The sequence below is a fragment of the Epinephelus fuscoguttatus genome, linkage group LG11, assembly GCF_011397635.1.
Source record: "Epinephelus fuscoguttatus linkage group LG11, E.fuscoguttatus.final_Chr_v1".
Lineage (NCBI taxonomy): Eukaryota > Metazoa > Chordata > Actinopteri > Perciformes > Serranidae > Epinephelus > Epinephelus fuscoguttatus.
The window spans coordinates 37,476,266-37,499,597 of NC_064762.1; the positions used below are offsets into that span (position 1 = coordinate 37,476,266).

The 23,332-nt window shown below is 41.4% G+C and overlaps 3 protein-coding genes across 4 annotated transcripts in view; 1 reads left to right on the forward strand and 2 right to left on the reverse strand.

The window, feature by feature from the left end:
- The window catches only part of LOC125897389 (xaa-Arg dipeptidase-like), a 649,571-nt gene that overhangs the window by 43,961 nt on the left and 582,278 nt on the right, over window positions 1-23,332 (forward strand). The window lies entirely within an intron of this gene.
- LOC125897387 (peptidase M20 domain-containing protein 2-like) lies at window positions 4,332-14,228 on the reverse strand. The gene is made up of 7 exons (XM_049590697.1): window positions 13,620-14,228; window positions 7,620-7,768; window positions 6,465-6,607; window positions 6,230-6,384; window positions 5,890-6,025; window positions 5,192-5,299; window positions 4,332-5,008 (listed from the first exon to the last, which is right to left on the reverse strand). The coding sequence occupies exons 1-7, from the start codon at window positions 14,028-14,030 to the stop codon at window positions 4,866-4,868; spliced, it is 1,245 nt and encodes a 414-aa protein (XP_049446654.1). The 5' UTR covers window positions 14,031-14,228; the 3' UTR covers window positions 4,332-4,865.
- On the reverse strand, window positions 14,420-22,756 carry cfap206 (cilia and flagella associated protein 206). Its single transcript, XM_049590681.1, has 12 exons — window positions 22,579-22,756; window positions 22,240-22,323; window positions 21,831-21,921; window positions 20,730-20,918; window positions 20,246-20,413; window positions 19,826-20,040; window positions 19,355-19,474; window positions 19,053-19,251; window positions 18,747-18,887; window positions 16,742-16,935; window positions 16,272-16,415; window positions 14,420-16,090 (listed from the first exon to the last, which is right to left on the reverse strand). Exons 1-12 carry the CDS (start codon window positions 22,684-22,686, stop codon window positions 15,866-15,868), a joined length of 1,878 nt encoding a protein of 625 aa, XP_049446638.1. The 5' UTR covers window positions 22,687-22,756; the 3' UTR covers window positions 14,420-15,865.

Consider the following 23,332-nt stretch of genomic DNA (forward strand, 5'->3'; position numbering starts at 1 on the left):
GGCCACGACGAAGTGGCGGAGGTCTCCATGAAAAGTGAAGCCACCACCCTCCTCCAGTCACCGACCACACACACACACACACACACACACACACACACACACACACACACACACACATACCATGTTGTATGAAATTTTGACCAGAATTCTGTTAAATGCATCCATGAATTTTTGTTTTTAGGCATGTTCAATAAAGGTAACAGGCTAAATCAGTGATCAGATGTGGTGTCCCACTCACCCAAATTTCACACACAAAAACGATTTTTGGTCAGTTCACAAAAAAGGGTATGCCATGCATCCATGGAATATAATCAGATCTTTCCTCCTCAAATGGATAGGTAACATCTTCAGCATTACAGAAATGTATCATATGTTGGGTTATTTTTTGAAATCCATAGCCAGAAATCGCACACAATGCAGAAAACTGAAAACTGTTCCACTCACCCTGAACTCACCCCGTATTATTTTTGATGTTCCATTTCTGCCAATTTATCCACTAAATCCTTAATAATGGACCTTTAATGTGCATACATTTGAAACAACCAATTTTAAAAAGCTCGGAAGGCCAAAGCTGTGCAAACATATTGTATACAATTAAAGAAATGCGTGAGTATTATCTGGTCCTGCTTTGTCCTTTATACAGTTGTGTACAGACTCCTCCAGTCCTCATCAAGTAACACAGGACCAAGATGAATGAAACAATAACATGCTTACATTAATTTTTATTTTAAGCAACATAAAATGATTTATTCATCCACAGACCTGGTCAGGTTTGTTTTGACCACGTGTCCGTCTCTTTGTCCCCTCAGATCAACCAGGTAGGTCTGAAGTTTGGGCATGTTGCTCTCACTGTCTCTTTTGCTTTGACAGGCAGTGTTCTTGGGCAGCCAGGTCTGAGTGACGTTTTCCCGTCTCATGTGGCTGAGGTCAGCCTGCACTGAGTGTGTCACTTTGGTCCGCAGATCAGCCTGGAATTACCACATTTAAAAACATTTTTCTTCTCTTTTACACTTAATATAGTGCCAATAAATTGTTGTTTGATGTTAGACAAGTTGAAAAGTTTTTCTTCCCCAAACTACACAGTGACAATGATTCATTCACATCACACAGACCTGCATCTAGTGAATTCTGGCTCACCAGTTTGATGGCTTTTCTCCCTCTCATTCCACTCATATGACTTGACAATGTTTGTCTCCACACTGGGTGAAGGTCTGTCTGTGTGCCGCCCTCACACTTGGTGATGTTCTTTTTCTTTTTACCAATACTAGATGTAGTAATAAACTATATAAATGCATAAATAAGAATAATGAATCTTAGTGACTGCTATAATAGAATGTATTCTAAGTGAATGCTCACAGCTATCTATACATATATTAAACGTGTCCAAACTTTGGGACTTGTGTGGTGAAGCTGTGGCTGTGTAACTGCAGGATGTGCTTTGAGAGTACTCAGCATGGAAGAGGCTGCTAACCTCTGGGTTAGGACTGATGCAGGAAAACTGCTGGTGGAGTTTTAGGAGCTGGATGAGTTCAGGGGAATGCTTGGCTTTTTCCCACCATTTTGATGCTCTTTCTGACGGCAGAATTGGGAAGGGCTGTGTCTTGTAACATACCAGAAGAGACAATCCAACAATCAGGTCCAATTGAGGCAAACGTGCGGCCAGAATTGCAGAGGTGTAAATAGGCACCATTTGAACTCTTCTCTCTACCAATACAGTCAACAACGTCTCTTTTCGTGTGCACAACCACCACCATGACTACCTTAAAGGAGAGACTAAAAGTGTGTACACCATTATCCAGATTTGTAGGATTCATTGTGTTGTGAATAAAAAGACACACCAAGACTACAATAAATTCTTGAAGAGAGACTGGGGTCTGGTAAGACAGGGTGGTGGTTCCAGTTCATCTAAAAAGGGCCCAAAGGGCATACTCAGATGACCTGGGTATCGCACTACTCAGCCCTCCTGGGGATAGCCTACAGACCCTTTCCAAAAAATTAGAATATCATGGAAAAGTTGTTTCATTTCCATAATTCCATTCAAAAAGTTAAACTTTCATAGATTATAGATTCAGGGCCCACAATTTAAACGATTTCAAGTATTTATTTGTTTATTTTTACATAATTTGGGCTTCCAGCTCATAAAACCCATGAAAACAAGAATTCAAAAAATTAGAATACTGTGAAGAAATCAGCCCAAATTTTGCAGGGCATGAATGTTTTAAACTGAGTGTCACACACTAATCATCTACTAAACTCAGAGCACCTGCACAGGTTTCCCCAGGTGTCATTAAATTGCTTCAGTTTGGTTCAATTGTCTCAGTTCGGTTCAATATGGGGAAGACTGCAGACTTGACAACTGGCCAGAAGACCATCATTGATACCCTCCATAGGATGGGTAAGCCACAAAAGTTCATAGCTAAGGAGGCTGGCTGTTCACAGAGTGCTGTGTCCAAGCATATCAACGGAAAGTCTAGTGGAAGGGCAAAATGTGGCAGGAGAAGATGCACCAGCAAAAGAGATGACCGTGGGCTTCAGCGGATTATCAAACAGAGAAGATTCAAGAATCTGGCAGAGATCCAGAAAGAGTGGAATGAGGCGGGAGTCACAGCTTCAAAAACCACCACATTCAGACGCATCCAGGAGATGGGCTACAACTGTCGGGTTCCTCAGGTCAAGCCACTTCTGAGCCTGAAGCGTCTCAACTGGGCCAAAGAGAAGAAGGACTGGACTGTTGGCCAGTGGTCCAAGGTCCTCTTTTCCGATGAAAGTAAAGTGTGCCTTTCATTCGGGAATCAAGGTCCAAGGGTTTGGAGGAAGATGGGTGAGGAACAGAACCCAAGCTGCTTGAGGTCCAGTGTGAAATATCCACAGTCAGTCATGATTTGGGGTGCAATGTCCGGTGCAGGTGTTGGTAAAATCCTTCTGCTGAGGATCTGTATGGAGATGCAGATTTCATCTTCCAGCAGGACCTGGCCCCTGCCCATACCGCCAGAAGCACCAAAACCTGGTTTGATGCCCATGCCATCACAGTGCTTAACTGGCCAGCCAACTTGCCGGACCTAAACCCCATTGAGAATCTATGGGGTATTATCAAGAGGAAAATGAGGGACACCAGACCCAAAAACAAAGAAGGGCTGACAGCAAGCATCAAGGAAATCTGGGCTTCCATAACTCCCAGGCAATGCCACAGGCTGATTGCCTCAATGCCACGGTGCATCGAGGCAGTGATTAAGGCAAAGGGATTCCCAACCAAGTATTGAAGATTGACATATTGTTTTGAAAGTACCATATTTTGATTGATTTGATGTGATCCTAATTTCTTTCTTTTTTCTTCTTCTTTTTTCTCTATAAAACTCTTCCACATCCCTGAACTGACAATTGAACCAAACTGATATGCACATTTCTGAGCGAGCAACTCTCTGAGTTTATGGATGATTTAGTGTGTGACACCTCAGTTTGAAAGCAAATCAAAGCCCCTGCAAAATTTGGGCTGATTTCTTCATGAGCTGGAAGCCCAAATTATGTAAAAATAAACAAATAAATACTTGAAATCGTTTAAATTGTGGGCCCTGAATCTATAATCTATGAAAGTTTAACTTTTTGAATGGAATTATGGAAATGAAACAACTTTGCCATGATATTCTAATTTTTTGGAAAGGGTCTGTATGCCAGGGCACAGAATTAAAAAAACAAAGACACCTTATCTTATAATTTCAAGATAAGTTCTTGTAAACTCAACTTTCTATCACTGAGATGAATAGGCACCATCTTGGGATCCATTCTTTAGTTAATTTTTTCAATCTATGAAAATTACCCAGATTTTTGGCACTGCTTGCTCATCATTGGGCCCATAGAGCAGGTACACTAGAGACCTCTACTGGCCTGGTAGCTTACTTCCGCTTAAGCGCTCTGCTTATTGGAATGGGGACTTAACAATGTAACATTACTTGTGCAGCTCTCCTAGACTTTCTAAATGTAATCGGACCCAATGGATCCAATTCTGATGGGGAAAGAGTCATTTCACTGGGGTTATGATGCTTATAAAAAATGCATCCACTGATTTACAGGCATACCATTCAAAAGGTAAATATGGGAGAGAGGCGTTTTGGGCCCAATGGCATCAAGTGATGGAACCAGAAATAGTAATTCCACTGTTTGGTCACTACAAAAATTGGCTTCAAAACCCAGTACCCTGTCCAGGGGGCCTGGCTTGGCCTCATGTGAACTTACAGTATGACCTCTGATCCCTGGCTGTCATCTTTACTCCTTGGTATTGTTCATATGTGTAAGGCCACTTGCATATAATGGGGTAGTTAGGTATTCACTTTTGTTTATTGTTATCATATTATTACCATTATATTATTACCTTGTGTGCAGCTCCTAGACTGTATATAAATGGACATAGCACAGTGTCACATGACTGGCATGTTTCAGGTTAAGAATGCATTTAAGGTACTGTACACTTATTTTTGTCTTAATGTGCATTACTATTTTAAACCCAACCCAGAACCCATAACAACAATAGCTGAACAATATGGTTTTCTCATGATTCACCATGACTGTGTTCTGTGTTTTAACTTGTTAGTGAAAGTACATTTATGTCAGAGCAACAATATCAACACATCAAAACACAGAGTAAAACAAATTTTCATTTTGCGTAAAAGCAGAGTCCACAGTAGCTGCACGCCTCCACCCTGCAGTATTCAGATTCACCTGGTCAAAATTAAAGAATTGTGATAAAAAAGGCTCAGCTGCAGCAGAGTATTCTTCAACCCTGGATGCTCCATTTAACAACAGGAATAAGTCCTCCTGAGACTGCAGGGGAGATCATCAGTGTTTTGCGGACTGCTCTGTGTGCTCCCCTGTCAGCGTCCGTCCTCCTTCAGTGTGGCCTCAGTGAACTCCTGCTTCACCCTCTGCAGCAGCTCTGGATGCAGCAGCACATCCAGGGCCGTCATGGCCAGAGCCTTGGCAGTCCTCAGGGTGTAGAACTGAGCTCTGTCATCACCTGAAACAGAGTCACAAACACACTGTCAGCCATACAAACACATATCAGCATTAGTCAACAACAAACTAGCAAAAGGCAATATGGCAATATTTCAATATCTTTGATCTCAAATGTCAAGTTGGAGGAATTAACCATTCAAAGACTAAAGTATTATGTGTTTGTGAGGCAGAGTAGGTCACATACCAGCAGCAACAGTGTATTCCTCTGTGTGGTTCAAAGCATTAGAACCAATGTAAAAGTATGGATGGATGCCTGGAACTACATATGACACATTGCCAAAGTCTGTGGAGCCTGTAGATAACAGAGAGGAGAGAAGGCAGAGGGGGTCAACAGGGACATCAGTAACTATGTTTACATGCACGCTAATATTCCACTATTATTCCGAATTTGATAGAGGTCATGTCAACAGCAGATTCTGTTATTCTGATATTCCAAATTAGGCCTCATTCTGACTGTAGCATTTTCTGATTTAGACGTGGTGTGTGCTGAAATTATTTGAGTTTTAGGAACATTTTTTGGACATGTATTCTGCGCATTCAGAATATGCGTCTTAACTGGGTTTTTTAGGGCAGTTTGTGACACACAGCCTCTTGCCTCTTCACGGTCAACTCTGACATGAGTTCACAGGAATATGTGAAATGACATTACGTATTTGTGATCCATAATGTGTTAAATTACATGTTGGTGGCATGGTTGGGTTTAATCACCAAAACTACTTGATTATATGCAAAAAAAGATCCTGTTTTCAGTTAAAATAACTACCTTTATACGGGAAGTAAGTACACTGTAAAGTGTATAAGAAGGTCATGAAACATGACTTTTCTGTGAGCACTGTGTGTCTGTTACAGAGCTGTTCTGGGACACAGAAGACATACACGTACCAGATTCATTCTTGAGAACATCTTCATCCACAGTGAAGTCCGCTCCCAGAGCTTTGCCGTTTCTCTCGTACAGATCCTCCAGTGTAGCATTACGCAGTATGTTGTCATATGTATTTCTTGCAAACTCTACTTCAGCCTGAAAGAGAGATAAAGCTCCATGACTTTCAGTAGGACTGATCTATAAATCCTTTCAATGAAATGTTGTTTTCAACATTATTATCAGTCATTAGCTTAGCTGCAGTTTGAAGTTTAAGGCAGGTTTAAACATTTATTATTAGAACACAGTTTAGGAATGCGGTTCTGGAAAATCATCATATTGTGGGTTTGTTTGTTTGTTTACCTCACAGCCAGTGGCCACAGCAGCTGATCTAAAACACATCTCAGCTTTTGCCTTCAGGACAGAAAGCTCAGCACGTGAGGGGGTTCTCAGGTAGTACTCCAGCTCAGTGTAGGCAGGGATGATGTTTGGTTTCTCTCCACCATGCTTTATGATACCTGCACAACACAACATGATTTAATCAGAGCTAACTAAACTCCTCACAACACATGAGTGTAGAGGTTCATCAGTTGTTTACCATGAACTCTCCAGTCTGGCTTCATCTGCTGTCTGAGCACAGACAGGTTGTTGTAGCACAGCACCGCTGCATCCAACGCATTGATTCCCTCCCAGGGGTAGGCTGAGGCATGAGACGCCTTACCTCGATACTTCACAGTTACTCTGGAAAACACAAGACAAAACACACTTCAGTCTCTCTGCTTCTGGTTGGTTCTGTGTTCCTGCATGACGTCTTGTGACATCTGAAAACAAGACTTCTGCTTTATGAGGAAATAAGAGACCGGATCAGGTGAAAGGTAAAGAGACACTTCAGACACTTATAATAACAATCTGAGCTGCTCTGTGGCAAAAATAACCTCTTTTAATGGATATACAGTGACGATGTTCAATTGTCCCATGTGCCTCCATTGCAGCTCGTTCCGCAGCAGCCGGCCGCTGCCCACTTGCTCAATAATGGACTAGTGTCAAAGATTGTTGTTCACATCACTGTCTTTGACCAATTTACACAGGAAAATGGGGTCCAGATTGAAAAATGCCAAAGTTTTCCTTTAAGTGAGAAACAATTAATGAGAACATAACTCTTGTTTGTTTGCAAGAAATCTCCACAGGATGCCTTACAGTGACTGAAATAAGAGACAAGTGGGGTCTTTTTCTCAGACTGCTTGTCTACACACAAGGTTTTAGGCATATATACATTTTACCAACAGTGTGTCTTACTGCTGCTTTATATCAGCTTGCAGACGTGCCCAGCTTGTCTGTAGTATATATATAGTTTTTTGTGGTTTATGTTGAATAAGAATATAATTTTGTTATAGACTGATACTATTTTACAAAGACAGAAAACCATGATGGAGATAGGTTGGCCTTTTTGAGGGCGTATGTAGAAAATCACACCATTTTTGATTCAATGTGAGTTCTTCCTTAAACACCAGCCCCAGTGCTACCGCACTGCCTGCACTTTCTATATTTACGCCCCTGCACCCACCTCATTATCTACCACTACACCACTGTGGGCCACCATACTAATGGCATATATAACAAAGAATTTACATAAAGCACAACATACCATATCACATTACCAGGCCTCCAGTAAAGAACACTGCATGCAGCATACACAACAAACAGAAAGCTGAAACATATTCATACAGGAAATGTGTACTTTAATAAAACTTACTCTTGCACAGCCACACATGGCAGGTACGGGGAATCCTCTTTTGATGGGTGAGCCATAAACACCACATCCAGGCCATCAAATGCTCCCTCCCTTATCATGTCAATTTTACCTCCACCATCCTCCTCGGCTGGTGTTCCCAGCACCGTCACCTGTGGAGATACTGTGAGTTCAGCAAGAGACATGTAGCACAGAAAGTTCACACCACTGCAGAATGTTTATGTTTGCTGGATGTATATCTTGGGCCTGGTTTAGAACACACCATGTATGTTTTCCAGCAGTCAGCAGTGAATATGTTGGAATAGTACCAGATGACTGTCACAAAAAGGTAAACTCTTCACATCAGTGCTCTGACTCAAACAAGTTTCAAGTCACCATTTGTTTTTAATACTGCATAATAATGTACAGTATATGGATATCAATTGCTGCCTATACAACAGGAAATCTGTCTTGGAACTTTTTTCTTTACGTACTGAAGGTGTCATTAATACTGGGTAAATAGTGTAGGATTCATACAGTAGTTCCTTCTTTTAACACAGTCTCCCAGCGCAGCAAAACAGCAGGCTTAAACATAAAGAGACAACAACCCAGGAGTTTTCATGGCCTGTTGGATGTTCCTAACTGTCAGTTACCTGAGAGCTCAATCCACTTTCTGAGAACCAGACATAAAGCAAACCTCCCCCAAAAACAAGCAAGACGAAAAGCTGGCAGAACCCTGTCAGGGAACATACCAAGTGTCTGCTGATGTCTGCTGATGAGAAATTTCGGACAGTTACTGGCTGCAAAGCAATGGTTTGTAGGAACAAAGGGATAGTTTAGATAGTTTAGATTCTTGAAAGTGGAGTTGTATGAAGGAGGCTTATCCATAGCCAGTGTATCTCCATTTGGAGAAGCAGGGAGGAGTACTGCCACAGAGGCGAAGTAATGTACTGCTGTGGATGGCGGCAACCAAACGTATTCCAGCCACCTAAAAAAAACAACTATCAATTTAAAAGTGCATAGTGCATATTTAAGTGTATATTTTTACTGCTTTACCTTGCTGTCTGTGGGGTTACAAACTCTGTAGTTTTAGGGGTACTACCAATTTATGGGAAACTCTGTGGCTAGCATCTGGGCACTTAGCGGCGTAGACTATGGAGCTCTGCGGAGCCCCCAGGTTCAGACAGGATTAGACAGGAAAATGCTAAAAGCAGGGAAGCTGGCCGACCAAGGAGCAAGCTGAAACTTTTGCTGCAGCGCTGATGGTTTCAGTCTATCTAGTCTGTTTTCTGTCCTATTTTCTCTGGAAATAGCAAAGTATCACTGCTGTTTGTGATTGTGTTTTTTAAATAACTTTCTTATTCCACATTGGCTATTTGTCAGTTGTGTCTAAACAGAGAGTGAGAGAGGCGAGCGGACACATGCACACACACACACACACATACACACACACACACACACACACACACACACACACATACATACACACAAGCAAGCAGACAGACAGAGACTTAGCTTTCTCTGTGATTAGAAAAAAAAGCAGAGAAGCAGAATCACTTGATAACTGTAGCTTGTTCAGACTACAGAAATGACATTTTTGTTATAACAGAAAGAGTAAAGGTAGGGTAAAGGTACAAAGGTACTGTTGGGTACTGGTACTGTATTCATGGTAGTGGTTCAAATGTGAAAGGTCCAAACCCTATTGCTGTCAGATGGCCTCTTTCTTTTGGCACTTCATTTTCTCAGCTGTAGAACTTCCATATTCCTACACATAAGCTGAACTGTGCTGCACACAGTAATACTGCTTGATTATGACAACAACAAAATGCCATTCACTGCGGAGACAATCAGATACCTTCATTAACCAGAGTATACAAAAGAAGAATTTTTGAAGACAGAGACTAAATGGCAAAAAATACAGAGAAGTGTGTAGGTTCTACTGTTAAGAAATGTAGTGCCAAAGGAAAGGGCTGTCTGACAGCAAGGTAAAGGGGTGAAAATATTTTTAATATAGCTAAACTGAGTGACAAAAAATCCTGTTGCCCCCATCCACAGCAGTTCATTGCTGAGTTTACATGTCGGTACTCCTGTCTGCTTCTTCAATCTGGGGGTGTGCTGACTGACATCTACTGTAGGTAATACAGACTATAGATACAGTAGGTACCTCAAACAACCCCCCTTCAAAAACAATCTGAATTGACCCTTTAACACCAAATATTAAAAGTGGTTACTTAATTTTCAGGTTATTTTAATTTTCCCAACTCCTTCTGGTGCCCTAAAATGGGGGAACTATGTACTAAAATGGCTGTTCATCTGATGGAAACAGCCTCAAATTAAAGCTGTCAACTCTTTTAATAGCGACAGCCCAAGTTTAACAACGTGGACTGCACTGTAATTACTGTTTTGTCTCAGTTCTCTGTTTTGTCTCCCTGCCCTGCTTCTTCAGAAGAGACTAATATCTTCAGGTGGATGTTAAATTGACCTGTCCAAACAAATCAAACTACAAGACTTCATTTAGCCTGGTTCCAGACCATAGACCCCGCCCACTCAAATTAGTCGGCTTGCATCTCTGGTCTGGCATACTTCAATGAATTTGCGATTTATCTCGTCCAAACGATGGACGGACCAATGAACACCGGGGGTCTAGTGAGCCAATCAGCGCCACGCTGATGTCAAGCTGTACGCCGGTGGGTAACTGGTGAGGAGAGCAACAATGGCGACCGCTACAGATCCTACAGACCACATTAACGATGCTATCGAGGTATTTCGCCACTACTCGCGTTAATGGAGGACCAAATTAAGGAAGCTGCTAAACTGGATTTAACGGCGATGCAGCTGGGCGTGCACGACTACGGAGACATTTTGGCCCAATTCCAATCTGATCCCTTACAGACTCACTGACTTATAGTAGTCTGGGGCCGTTAGTGGCCGTTTTGTTAAGGAAACGGAACCAGGGCGAGTGAGACAGGATCCGGAATTCGATGGATGTGCCTTTCCGTAAAAATAAAAGCACCAAGCTAATAAAAATGCGGTGAAACTTTTAATTTAAAGAATATAATTTACAAGAAAAGCCCCAAGCCATTAAGTTAATCGATTTTCTTACACCCCTCATCACCCCAAATCGATGGTGCGCCAGAATTTAAAGTTTTACTATGGTGAACACTTTTAGTTTGGTGAATTTGGTGAATACTGCATCCGCTCCCAGACCGGAACCAGAATCCAGACAAAATTCAGAGTGAATAGACTTAGAGGCGCGTTCATGTGAAGTGCGTGAGTGTGTGAGGGCTGTCCCATTGGCAAATCGTCAAGTCAGTGAGTCAGTGAGTGAGCCCTTTATGCCCCCTTGCCATAGGTCAGCATCGGGTGCGTCCCAAGTCTCTTATTTTATACTGCTAACTCCTAAATCCTTACTTGAACCGGAAGTCGTTCGAGCTCCGCCATCTTTAAGGCCGTCTCATGTCTCTTATTCCTGCCAGTAAGGAGTTAGCGTTAGGAGTTAGGAGGGATCTGTTATAGGTGCGATGACTAAGGTAACACGAAAGGTTCCTAACAGAAAGTCTTTTTCAGCTTGAGGCCATGATGTATAAATACCCGCCCCCTACATCTGGCTCATTTGAACGAGATGGTGGAGAAACAGCGCAATTGTACCCTTTACATGCATTCTTTGCAATGAAACGCTGTAATTCACATGTCTACGTGACTACGAAGAGTAACGTTAATGATATTTCCTGCAAGACTGTCATGTTGTAATTAAGTTTATTTCATTCACAACCCGTTGCGTTGTTCAGCGGACTGTCGGTGATGTGTGGCTGTTAAATGTGCAGCTGCTCATGTCCAGAACCACACGTGTTGATATAACACCACGCACACACACACACACACACACACACACACACACACACACACACACACACACATTTGCCCATCATTAATTGTCCTGCATGTCATGTGAGTGGAATGTTTAATAGCTTGTAGGTAATATTAATTAGCCTATTAATATTAATATTAATATTAATTAATATTATGGCTACGGCTTTGATCAGCGAATATAATGTGACTTGGGATGTACGCCAAACGCTGGCTCCGTTATGCAGCAGATCCAGCTGTGCCGCCCTCATCAGCAGTGTTGGGAACGTTACTTTAAAAAAGTAATTAGTTATAGTTACTAGTTATTCCCCAAAAAGTAACTGAGTTAGTAACTGGGTTACTGCACTGTAAAAGTAATTAATTACCGGGAAAACTAACTATAGCGTTACTATTTTTTATTAAATGCTCAAATATGTCAAATTGCTTGGACAGCCCCCTTAATGGAACTGTAATGAAACTCAACATTTAATATGTTAAATGAATGAAACTGACACTTAATAGAATAATTCATTATTATTAAACATTGTACACTTATCTACACTACACTCCATTGTTGTGCGTGCGTGTGTGTGAGAGAGAGGGAGTGCGGCTGTGGAAACATCCTGCAGTCCGAGATACTATCATGCGTTTGAATAAGTTATTAGACGGATATATAGAGAGAAAAGCGACGTTTAGAGAGCAAGCCCAGATAAGCAACTCCACTTTGGAAACAAGTCCAAAAAAACACAACCTGTGACTTCCAATATTTGTAAGCGACTTTACAAAAACACAAGCCTAAAGTCGCGGACCTGACAAACCTGCTTGTGAATACCCGCCCTACTCTGCCTCTGATTGGTTTATGATGAAATTTTCCTCTCCCTAAGCCAATCATCATCACTTATGCTTCCCCCTCACCTGCCCTCACCAAAGAAGAAACACTTTAAAGCTCCGCTGAGAAGGAGCTGGTCTGAGTGAAAGCCCCTTCAGTGAACTGAAGTAAAGCCGAGTAACGGCGCATTTTATTGTGAGTAACCATAACGGCGTTATAACGGGGGAGACAGTAACTTTTTTGATTAGTCGTTACTGAAAAAAGTAGTGCCGTTAGTAACGCCGTTATTTATAACGCCGTTATTCCCATCACTGGTCATCAGAAAAGGACGTCGCTTTACGTGACGCTTCAGAGTAAGGCCGTCTCATGTCTCTTAATCAGCAATCATCGCTCCTCACTCCTAACTCCTGAATCCTTAAATGTTTTCCTAAGTGGGAGGGACTAAACAGTTAGGTAAGGTGGCTAGGTTAGGTGGTTAGCAGTAAATTTAAGGGACTTGGGACGTACCCATCGATGCGGAGTTACGGTAAGGAAATTACCAACAGTTCATAGCGTTGTGACGTCAAATACAGGGGTTGCCCTCTGAACACCGGAAGTGTTATAAAAAAAACCGAAAACACGGTCGGCAGATATGCAAATGGTAACATTAAGGAAGGAAAGCGAAAAAACTGATAGATAAACAATGAAACATTACATTAACAAGGATTTAAGATGATACATAAACACACACGAAGTCAAAGGAATACCAGTGGTTATATTCCACGCACAAAGAATATATATCTATATCTATCTATCTATCTATCTATCTATCTATCTATCTATAGATATATATAGGTATATATTCTTTGTGTGTGGAATATATGCTGACAATAACCGATAAATGATCACGCCCAGAGCCGCCAGTGTCAACAACATTTTGTAGAGAGGGGGATAAGTGCTGTCCCATTCCTATTTGTAGCATCCGGAGCCCTTTCAGACTCTCACACTCAATCACTTACAGCTGATGTCAGTTAAGTCAGTGAGGGTTCAGGGCTTGAGTCTTTAGGGGCCGGATTGGAATTGGGCCTACAAACGGGCAATGCTCGTTTGTTTTCGGCACCCCCGAGGCATGGATACTAATGTCAAATTCTGGGTGAGTCGTTGATCTAGATTGGTTAGGGAAAAATCAAATTCCCTCCCCCTTGTAAATCGCCTTCAATGGAAGCCATGTCAGACTGAAGGTTCTGGGAGCTTCAGTCTGACACACAGGCTAGACTTCATTCATAAAAAAGAAAACTTTTCCAAACTTAATATGAACTTCATAAAAGTATGTACCTACTTCATTATAACATATTGTGCAGTGGTCCTACCTGCACCTGCACAGGAAGCTCACTGTGCGTGTTTTCCAGCACAGCTTTGAGCCCCAGAGCCGCAGCAGCTCCAACCTCAGCTATCAGGTTGTGTCCACACGCGTGTCCAATACCAGGCAGGGCGTCGTACTCACACAGGAAACCCACGTTGACCACGTCGCCCCGTTCGCTGCCTCCACTTCTCCAAGTGGCTCGAAATGCAGTGTGCAGTTTGAAGTGAGCGTCCACCTTCCAGCCTTCTTCCTGACTGAAAAACGCTACCAGTCTGTCATGAGACTTGCTTTCCTCATAAGCCAGCTCCGGACAGCTCCATATGTCCTTACTGAGGCTGTGGAGCTTTGCTTCAGCTTCATCTATACAGCAGCCAGCTCTGTGTTTCAGCTGCAGCAGCAGCTCTGCTCCCTCACTCATCTTGCTCACTTTATAGGAACGTAACTGTTTATTAGTCACTGACTCTGGTAACCAGTGTATGTCTCCTGTCAAAGTCAGCTTCCAGCAGTCTCGCTATCACGTTACAGAAAACAGCGCCCCCAGCACAAGGGGTAAATTTGTACAGTCTAATATTAAAACAGCCTTCTCTCTCTCTCACTCACACACTCTCACTCTCTCTCTCTCTCTCTCTCACACACACACACACACACACACACACACACACACACACACACACAACATACAGTTCAAACATGATTTCTCCCTGAGAAATGACATTTAAATATGATAACCTGCAGTTCAGTCCTCATGATGTGGACTGTATAGGGTCTTTAATGTCGCCCTGGAGTAATGAATGAATGAATTTTTATTTATATAGCTGCAGAATGCAGTGCAAGTGCTTTACAATTCAGGAGCAGATACAAAGACAGCAAGGAGATAAAACCATACAACTATACAACACTCAAGGAGAAATTAGGGAAAAAAAGATTAATTAAAAAAGAAAAAAACCCTAAAACTTTGTGAAATGGAGCTTTGTGAATTCTGACAAAATAACCCTGATGGCGTCATCAAGACCTTAGAGGCTAATTTACAAGGTTCATTTTCTGTCATTCTATATCGCAGGGTTGCGCACGGATATTGGAGTTGTAGTCCCTTTATGCTACACAAGAAATAAACAGAACATGTTGGATGTTAAAACTATGTTTTACGATGGAGTACAGGGGAGGAGTTGAGGAGTCTTACAGCTTGAGGAAAGATGCTACTGTCTAGTCTGGTGGTACATCAGCAGATACCTCTGTATCTCTACTTGCCAAATGGAAACAGAATGACCAGGCTGTTGCTTGTTAGCTCTGAGCCTTGTTAGCACCACTCATTTTCAGTGAAAATAGTGAGAATGTCCATTTGGAAACAATAATTTATTTAGGGAATGATTCATGAAGATATTGTTTTTCTCGCATGCCTCCATGTTGACAGAGAATCCAAAAAAGGCAAACATTCTTCATGGATTTAAGTAAATGGAGGCCATGTCTGTTTACAAACCCTCACACAACTTGTGCAGTATAATCCAAGTCTCATTTATTCAGTCGTAAACTCAGACTTGGGACTTCCCAAACTTGTGCATTTTCACAACTTTTCACAACAACTCATATGCATGCTAGTGCTCAGGTACGCCCAGGGTGCGCTACTCTCAGGCATTTTAGTGAAAAGACATGTGTTTGGGAAGTACTGAGCTATGACTTGATAAATGTGACATGGATTATTCTACACGAGTTGTGTGAGAGTTTGGAAACAGATGTTTTGATATAGTTTTGCTGTTATTAGGCTAAATGTGATCCCCGGTAACCACTGTTCATTGCTATTTTCGGATTCTCTGTTCACCATGGAGGCATGAAAAACAGTTTTCTTCATGAATTCATCACAACATGCAGTGGTCTTCCTAATGTTACCTTGAAGTTTTCTTGTAAACAATGTTTACATTCAGTGTTTCTAACCATAATGCATTGGGCCAAACTTGTACAGGATTTTTGACTAGGTTATGGGGGTTGTGCTTGTCTTACGTTCCAGCCTGAACAGCTTACTAACCTATTAATGTGCTTGCATTTAAATCAGCCATTTTGAAAAGCTCTGAAAGCCATAGCTTTACATACATAATGCATACAATTCAATAAATGCATGTGAGGAACACTTGAAACTGCTACTTTATCTGGCTCTGCTTTTATCCTTGTGTGCAGACTCCTCCTGTCCTCATCAAGTAACACAGGACCAAGATGAATAAAGACAATAATGTACTTGCATTGACTGTTGTTTGGGCACCTTCATTTTTCATCCACAGACCTGGTCAGGTTTGTTTTGACCACGTGTCCATCTCTTTGTCCCCTCAGACCAGCCAGGTAGGTCTGAGGTTTGGGCACGTTGCTCTCACTGTCTCTTTTGCTTTGACAGGCAGCGTTCTTGGGCAGCCAGGTCTGTGTGACATTTTCCCGTCTCATGTGGCTGAGGTCAGTCTGCACTGAGTGTGTCACTTTGGTCCGCAGATCTGCCTGGAATTATCACATTTAAAAACATTTCTCTTCTCTTTTACACTTAATATAGTGCCATAAATACAATTCCTGATGTGATGTTTGATGTTAGACAAGTTGAAAAGGTTTTCTTCCCAATAATGCACAGTGACAATGATTCATTCACATCACACAGACCTGTATCTAGTGAATTGTGGCTCACCAGTTTGATGGCTTTTCTCCGCAGCTCCCACTCATTCCACTCATATGACTTGACGATATTTGTCTCCACTGGGTGAAGGTCTGTCTGTGTGCCGCCCTCACACTTGGTGATGGGTTTTACCAATAAACTCTCTCCTGGCTGCATCTGCAAGACCACAAGGCAACAAGTGAGTCTGGATCAAGCTCCCATTGAAGTCAGAGTGTGAGTTAATGGGCAGGTAGTGTCAAGCAGTGTTGTCACCCACAGTATCATTCTCAATACTACCACTAGATGTAGTAATAAACTATATAAATGCATTAATAAAAATGATGAATCTTACATGTGATTGCCATAATAGAAAGTATTCTAAGTGAGTGCTCACAGCTATATACAGATTTATTAAAGGTGTCCAGACTTTGAGACCTGTGTGGTGAAGCTGTGTAACTGAAGGATGTGCTTTGACAATACTCAGCATGGATGAAGCTGCTAACCTCTGGGTAAGGACTGACACAGGAAAACTGCTGGTGGAGTTTGAGGAGCTGGATGAGTTCAGGGGAATGCTTGGCTTTCTCTGCCACCTCTGCAATGAAGTTGTCTGGACTGGAGGCAAATTTTAGCGCAGCTTCTTTGGAACTAAAAACATAGAGCTTCTCCTTATGTTTGAGGACTCCAATGTGTGGATTACCTGCAACAAAAATGCCTAATATTCCAAACTGCATAGACTTAAGACACTGGATTAAGAATGCTAATCATGGAGTGTCCTTTAAATCAGAATTTTCATATTGTGAATAAGATTGAAGGAAATAAATGATATTATTATGACATCTTACATATACATGGAAAAGAATTGGTTAATGTGTCCCAAACATATTTGATATTTGTAAGGCGTCAGTATGCTCCAAATGAAGTGCTTGCTGGATCATCTTACAGCGTCTGACATGTTCTTTCTGACAACAGAATTCTGCAGGACTGTGTTTGTCAACTGTGACAACATACCAAAACAGACAATCCAACAATCAGGCCCCGTTTATGCAGGCGAGTGGCCAGATGTGTGGGGATATGAAACTCTCTACCGCTACAGTCACGACTTCCCTTTTTGTGTGTTCAATCAAATGCACCACCATGAACGCCTTCAAGTAGAGATTAAAATGTGTGTAAAATGCGTCATCCAGATTTGTAGGATTTACTGTGTTGAGACGAAAAAGACACGTCACGACTATAAAGATATAGAATTCTTGAGGAAAAATCAGGGTATAGCAGCCAGGGTGGTGGTTCCTGTTTTTTAAAAAGTGTCTGAGGGGTGTACTCAAATGACCTGGGTCACACTACTCAGCCCTCCTAGGAAAGCCCATGCCAGGGCACTGGAAAGAAGGGGTTAATATGAGAGTCTACCCATCCAGTGTACACACGGCCTTTTATCTTGGGGTGTTTTATGAGGTTACGTTTGACCAGAATACATTTAGACCTGGTATTAATATAGCCCCATTTCCACCGAGCAGTATGGTACGGTATAGTTCAGTTCCACTGTGAAAAGTTGTGGATGATATGAATGGAACTGTTCCTTACCATGACCATATTTGGTCACCCCTCTGTTGGGGTACCTAGGGCACAGATCTGGTACTAAAAAGTGGGGCTGGAAACACTGCAGTCCGGTTACTAGTCAAAAGGTCACTAGGCCACTCTGTTCAAGGCTGAGTTCTGGCTTGTTTTGGGGCAGAAACCACTGTTCATATCGTGACGTTTTTTAAACACATTAATACATCCATGGTTTTAACAGCTCCGCTATGGTCATGACAATGACACCCCTTGTGTGTAAACAGAACTTCCGCTGCTTCACACTGAAATGAAACAGTTGTTATGGTTCAGGCATCTGACTCATGTGCCTCCTAATCTGGATTTCCTTTTCCATGCCAAGAAAGTGTGGACCAGGAGGAGACACCAGGGGTGACCCAGAAGACACTGGAAGTATTATATATCTTATCTGGCCTGGAAATCTCAAAATGAACCTGAGGACATGGCAGGGGATATGGACATGTTGGCTCTCTTAGGCCGGGTACGTACGCCACGATTTTGCGCCCTGAAATCCAGTGATGGCCAAATGAAATCTAATGAAGCATTTTCTTCATTTTATGAGCCCACAAGATGCACTTGGTTTAAAGAGAGAAGCTCAAAGAACAGCAATTCAGTGTGCTTTCAACCTTTTGGTGAACAAAAAGCACCATCTAGTGGGCTCAGAAAATAAAGAAAATGCTTCATGAGGCTTCATTTGGCTATCAAATTTGGATAGATGGACGGATAGATGGAGAGTGGAAAGGTAATGGAATGCAGTCAGGAGGGGGCTATGACTTTTGTGCCATGTCAGAGTAACCCAGAATAGATACTCCATGTACCCACGTTTATTTGAAGCATGCTAAGGCTTTTACCCATATGCCCCTATTTGACAAAGAAGTAACATCAAAATACTAATAACACAATGGTGTGTAATGAGAACGGTACCTGGAAGTAGAAGCCCGTCTCTGTTCACAAGCGTGTAGCCACAGACTCCATCATACTGTAGTGGCAGCTCATTAAAACTGGCTGTTGTTTCAGGCAGGAGCCATTCCTGCCTCTTCATCTCAGCTGGAATAATACGCTCATCTATAAGGCATAATAAGAAGAACAAACGCATTTAAGATGAGCACCTACAGTATGTAAACTTGGTACAGGGATGTTTTCTCATTGGAGTCCAGTTTTGTATTTGTATACAAAATGTATTTGTATTTGTGGAAGATGTACTTTCACTGTTGTTGACATCAGATATACCTGACGACTCAGTCATTCTCTGTTGGTCTGTCTTCACCTCAGACATATCCAGCAGACCGTCCAAATAAGCCTCCGAAAAAAGCTCGGCCTGAGAGGCAATGAAAGGCTGCAGGTTGTGCATGATGTTACTGAGGATGTTGAGCAGCTCAGCCTCATCCTGAAGTCCACACCACACCTTTGACAGGGACTTGAACAGTGGCTGAAAGACAATATGAAAAATGATAATATCAAGCTGTAGAATTAACATAAAGTTTTCCTCCAAGACATAATAACAGTAGCGACATAACAGCAGTGACACTTACAAAAACTTGTGCAGTGTGCACAGCTGTCTTTGACTGCACAGTTTGTTTCAGCAGCTTTATCTGAGATGAGAACTCATCCTGCAGGATTTCAACATGCTTGGCACATAAACATGCATCAGCCTGGAGGTGAAGGGAAAACACATATTCATTTTTACCATACATGTCACTCATAGACATAATAGATTAATTCACCTGTCTTCTTTTACAAAATACTAGTGATGACCTCATGGAAGCCTCATGAAGCCTCATGAAGCATTTTCTTCATTTTCGAGCCCACTGGATGGTGCTCTTTATTTAAAGAGAGAGGCTCAAAGAATAGCAATTCAGTGTGCTTTCAGCCTTTTGTTGAACAAAAAGCGCCATCTATTGGGCTCAGAAAATAAAGGAAATGACTTCACATTATAATAGTGTCAGATGTAAGTTAGATGAGAATACCATATTGACACAAAGTGTAATTTAGCGTTACCTCACCAGTAACATTTTCAGGAACACTTCATGCTGCCTGACATTGTACAGAGCCTGCCTGAGCAGGACAATGGGCACATCATGGTCTCCAGGCTGACTGTCAGGCTTTGTTAGCTTCTCCAGCACTGCTGTGTATTTCCACACCAAAGTCTGTGACACGCTCAGCTCTTTTTCTAACCTCTTACTGGTGACTGGAAGAGTTTCACTAAGAATTGCAGGCACTGTGGAGAGAATGTAAAAGGAAGTGGCATGTTAACCAAATGAATCGCAGTGCATGATCATATTATATAATATCATATAAAAAGTAATATTCTGCCTTATGTGTCAAACTAATGTGCCTTATCTTTAAAAACAGCACATTATTGTCTGTAATGTAACATGCTTTTTTTCCTTTTTTTTTTTAATCATTTGCCTGGTGTACTGTACTTAGTTCTTGGATGTCAGTCTCCTTGCCTCCCTTCTTGCTGGCTTTGTTGAAGAGTTGGATCCCTGTGACGGTCATGGTGAGCTCTCTAAGCTGCTGCTCTTTGTCCCTCTTTAAGAGCACCATGAAGGTTCCCAGTTCAGTCTGAGGGAAGACGCTTTGCAGAGCAGCTGGGACAAGAGAAGAAGATTAGAAATCTAGACTACAATTCTACAGTTCACTCAGGATCATTAACCACATGTTTTTTGTGTAGTGTGTAGTCTGCAGTTGGGTTCATGCTTGTTAGAAAAGCTAGCATGTAAGAAAGTGAAAACTACACATTTTAACACAAAGAACCTCATTTATTTTCAGAGGCAGCTCAAAGTGTTAAGTTCACTGGTTGATTGATTCACTTGAGGCTAGTACAGTTCACGGACGTAGCTTGTGCTGCCTGAGGCACTGAAACATCATTTGTTAGTTGTTAAAATGGGCGGCATTGCCCTTTACCTGCAGCCTCTTGCACACTGGTGACATCTGTCGGTGAGCCCATGCCAGAGCGCAGCTGGATATAGGTGATGATTTTATGGTACAGAGCGTCTAATTCCTCCCGTGTCTTCACTCTGCTGTCAGTGATCTCTCTGCTCACTGCACTCAGCCTGGACTCCACCACCTGGTGGATTTCCTCAAGAAACTCACCTGCACAAACATAACCAAATGAAGGCAAGCATGAGAGGTTTAGTGCCTGCAAACTGAGCATAAGTAAAATCTTAACAATACTCCGAAAATATTAAATAAACTGAACCAGCTCTATGACCTCATCATTTAAGTAAGGATTACATTGTAGTTGATGTGAAATGCCATAAATCCAAGATTTAGCAGTACCTGTTCAATACTAAAAATATCCTTTTTGTCAGAGCCTCATTTCAAATAAAATAAAAATGTTTTCAACCTTGTTTTTGACATCTGCCAGACATTCCTGTAGCATACCAAAGTCAATATGCTTTACTGGAAAGTGCAGCATCATGATCAAAGTCAAGGTATTTGGTAAAAAACATTGTGATATTTGATACTTTCAACATTGCTCACCCTCCCTTTAAAGGCACGTAGACAAGGAATAATAATCCTCTCTAAGAAGATATAAGGCATTTATGGACAGAAGATTAATCAACAATTTTGATAACCAATCATATGTCCTGGTTAATTGTCAAGGACAACATCAAATATTGTCTGATAGTTTCTACAAAGTAAGGATTTACTGTTTTTTTTTCTGCACTAAAATGGAATAGTGGATTTCAAAAGGTTGACTGGACAAATGAAGGAATTTACAGATTGGGCTTTGATAATTCACGATTATCTCTCACTATTTTCTGACATTTTATACATAGTAGATTAATCAAACAAATAACAGACACTTCGAGTGGTAATGATTATTGATAATGAAAATTATGTTTTGCTGCAGCCCTCAGAGTGGCTAACATATGCACCAAAAACTACATTTGTAATGACAAAACATTAATCACTTAGGATTGCATGCTAAAAAGAATTCTGTGCATTCCTCATTTTAGAAACAAGGGGAAATAATATGTCATTTCCTACAGCAACACTTACGTCTGGAGGTGTAATTCATGTCAAAATACACTTGCATTTTGATTGTGTCAAGGGATGGGCTGCACTTTGCCATCAGTTTATCCAGGCACAGCTGTAAGAAACATTGCAGACAGACATTAGAGGAAGTGTTATTTGAGGGTCAGTATTAAAAAACATTCCTGTGCAATTTCCAACTGTGCAATATTTTAAATAAATTAAATCTGTATATTATTATACAATTAAAATACAATTACAATTACAATTAAAATACTGCACATCATGTGTTATTGTTTCTAAATCCCTGCTACAACCCTGGCATTCAATGGAAATATAAAATTATATTTTCCTTACTGGTATTCAGGTAACAAACTCATTACATTCACAAATATTAGTTGTAGCCTGTTTTATAAAGTCTCATATAGTGACTCACCTCTTCAAGGTTCTGGATGTCTTGTTTGGTCAATGTTCGATCAACATGAAAGCCATTTCTTGGGTCCAGCACAACAGCTTTCGCCTGAGAATATTTTAAAAGACAAAATACATATAAAATACATAAATATAATACATATAAAGCAGTAGCGTTAGATAGTTTTTCCAAAATGGAGTTTGACATGAAGAAAGTTTAAGAATTCATAACAGCCTCACAGCATGTGTACGACAGGAACTATTAAGTATTAATACCCAGCTAACGTTAGCTGCCGCTAACTACTCAGTGAGCTAACGTTAGCTTGACAGACAGCTCTGTAACATAAGGCTCAACGTTACTGACCATGAACGCCACCAAAGTGTCGGACACCGCCTGTCCTCTCTCTGCGCACTCCTGCACTATCCGACGGATAATGCTTTTAATCACGCTTTCTGCGTGAACTCGAGACATTTCTTACAACAGAGGGTAATTTAACTTGAAGACAGTTAACTGGTACTGATACAACTACTTTACCAACAGCCTGTTGATAAACTGGTTGCCATGGTAACATTCACTGTGTGCGCAGCTCTGAGGGAAGTATTACGTGACAGTGTCCACTAGAGGGCACTATGTGTCTGTCGTTGTTGCAAAAGGGGCGTGAATGGCATCAGAGTAATGAGTTTTACTAAAGACAAAATTAAATACAATTCACATGAACATACAAGGATACATACAGTTGCATGCAAAAGTTTGGGCACCCCTGGTACTGTAGCCTATATAGCTGAGTAAGTAAAAGATGACCTGATTTCCAAAAGGCCAAAAGTTAAAGATTACTTTTTTCTCAACCTTTCACAGTTTAAAATAACAAAAATGGAAAAGTCCCGAAGCAGAAGTGTGGGCACCTTACATGGTCAATATTTAGTAGAGCCCCCCCTTTGGCAAGTATCACAGCTTCTAAACACTTTGTAACCAGCTAAGAATCTTTTAATTCTATTTGGGGGAGTTTCACCCATTCTTCCTGCAAAAGGCTGATCTCACAGATTAGCTCTGTGAGATTATTGAGCCATCTTGCATGCACTGCTCTTTAGAGGTTTATCCACAGATTTTTAATGATGTT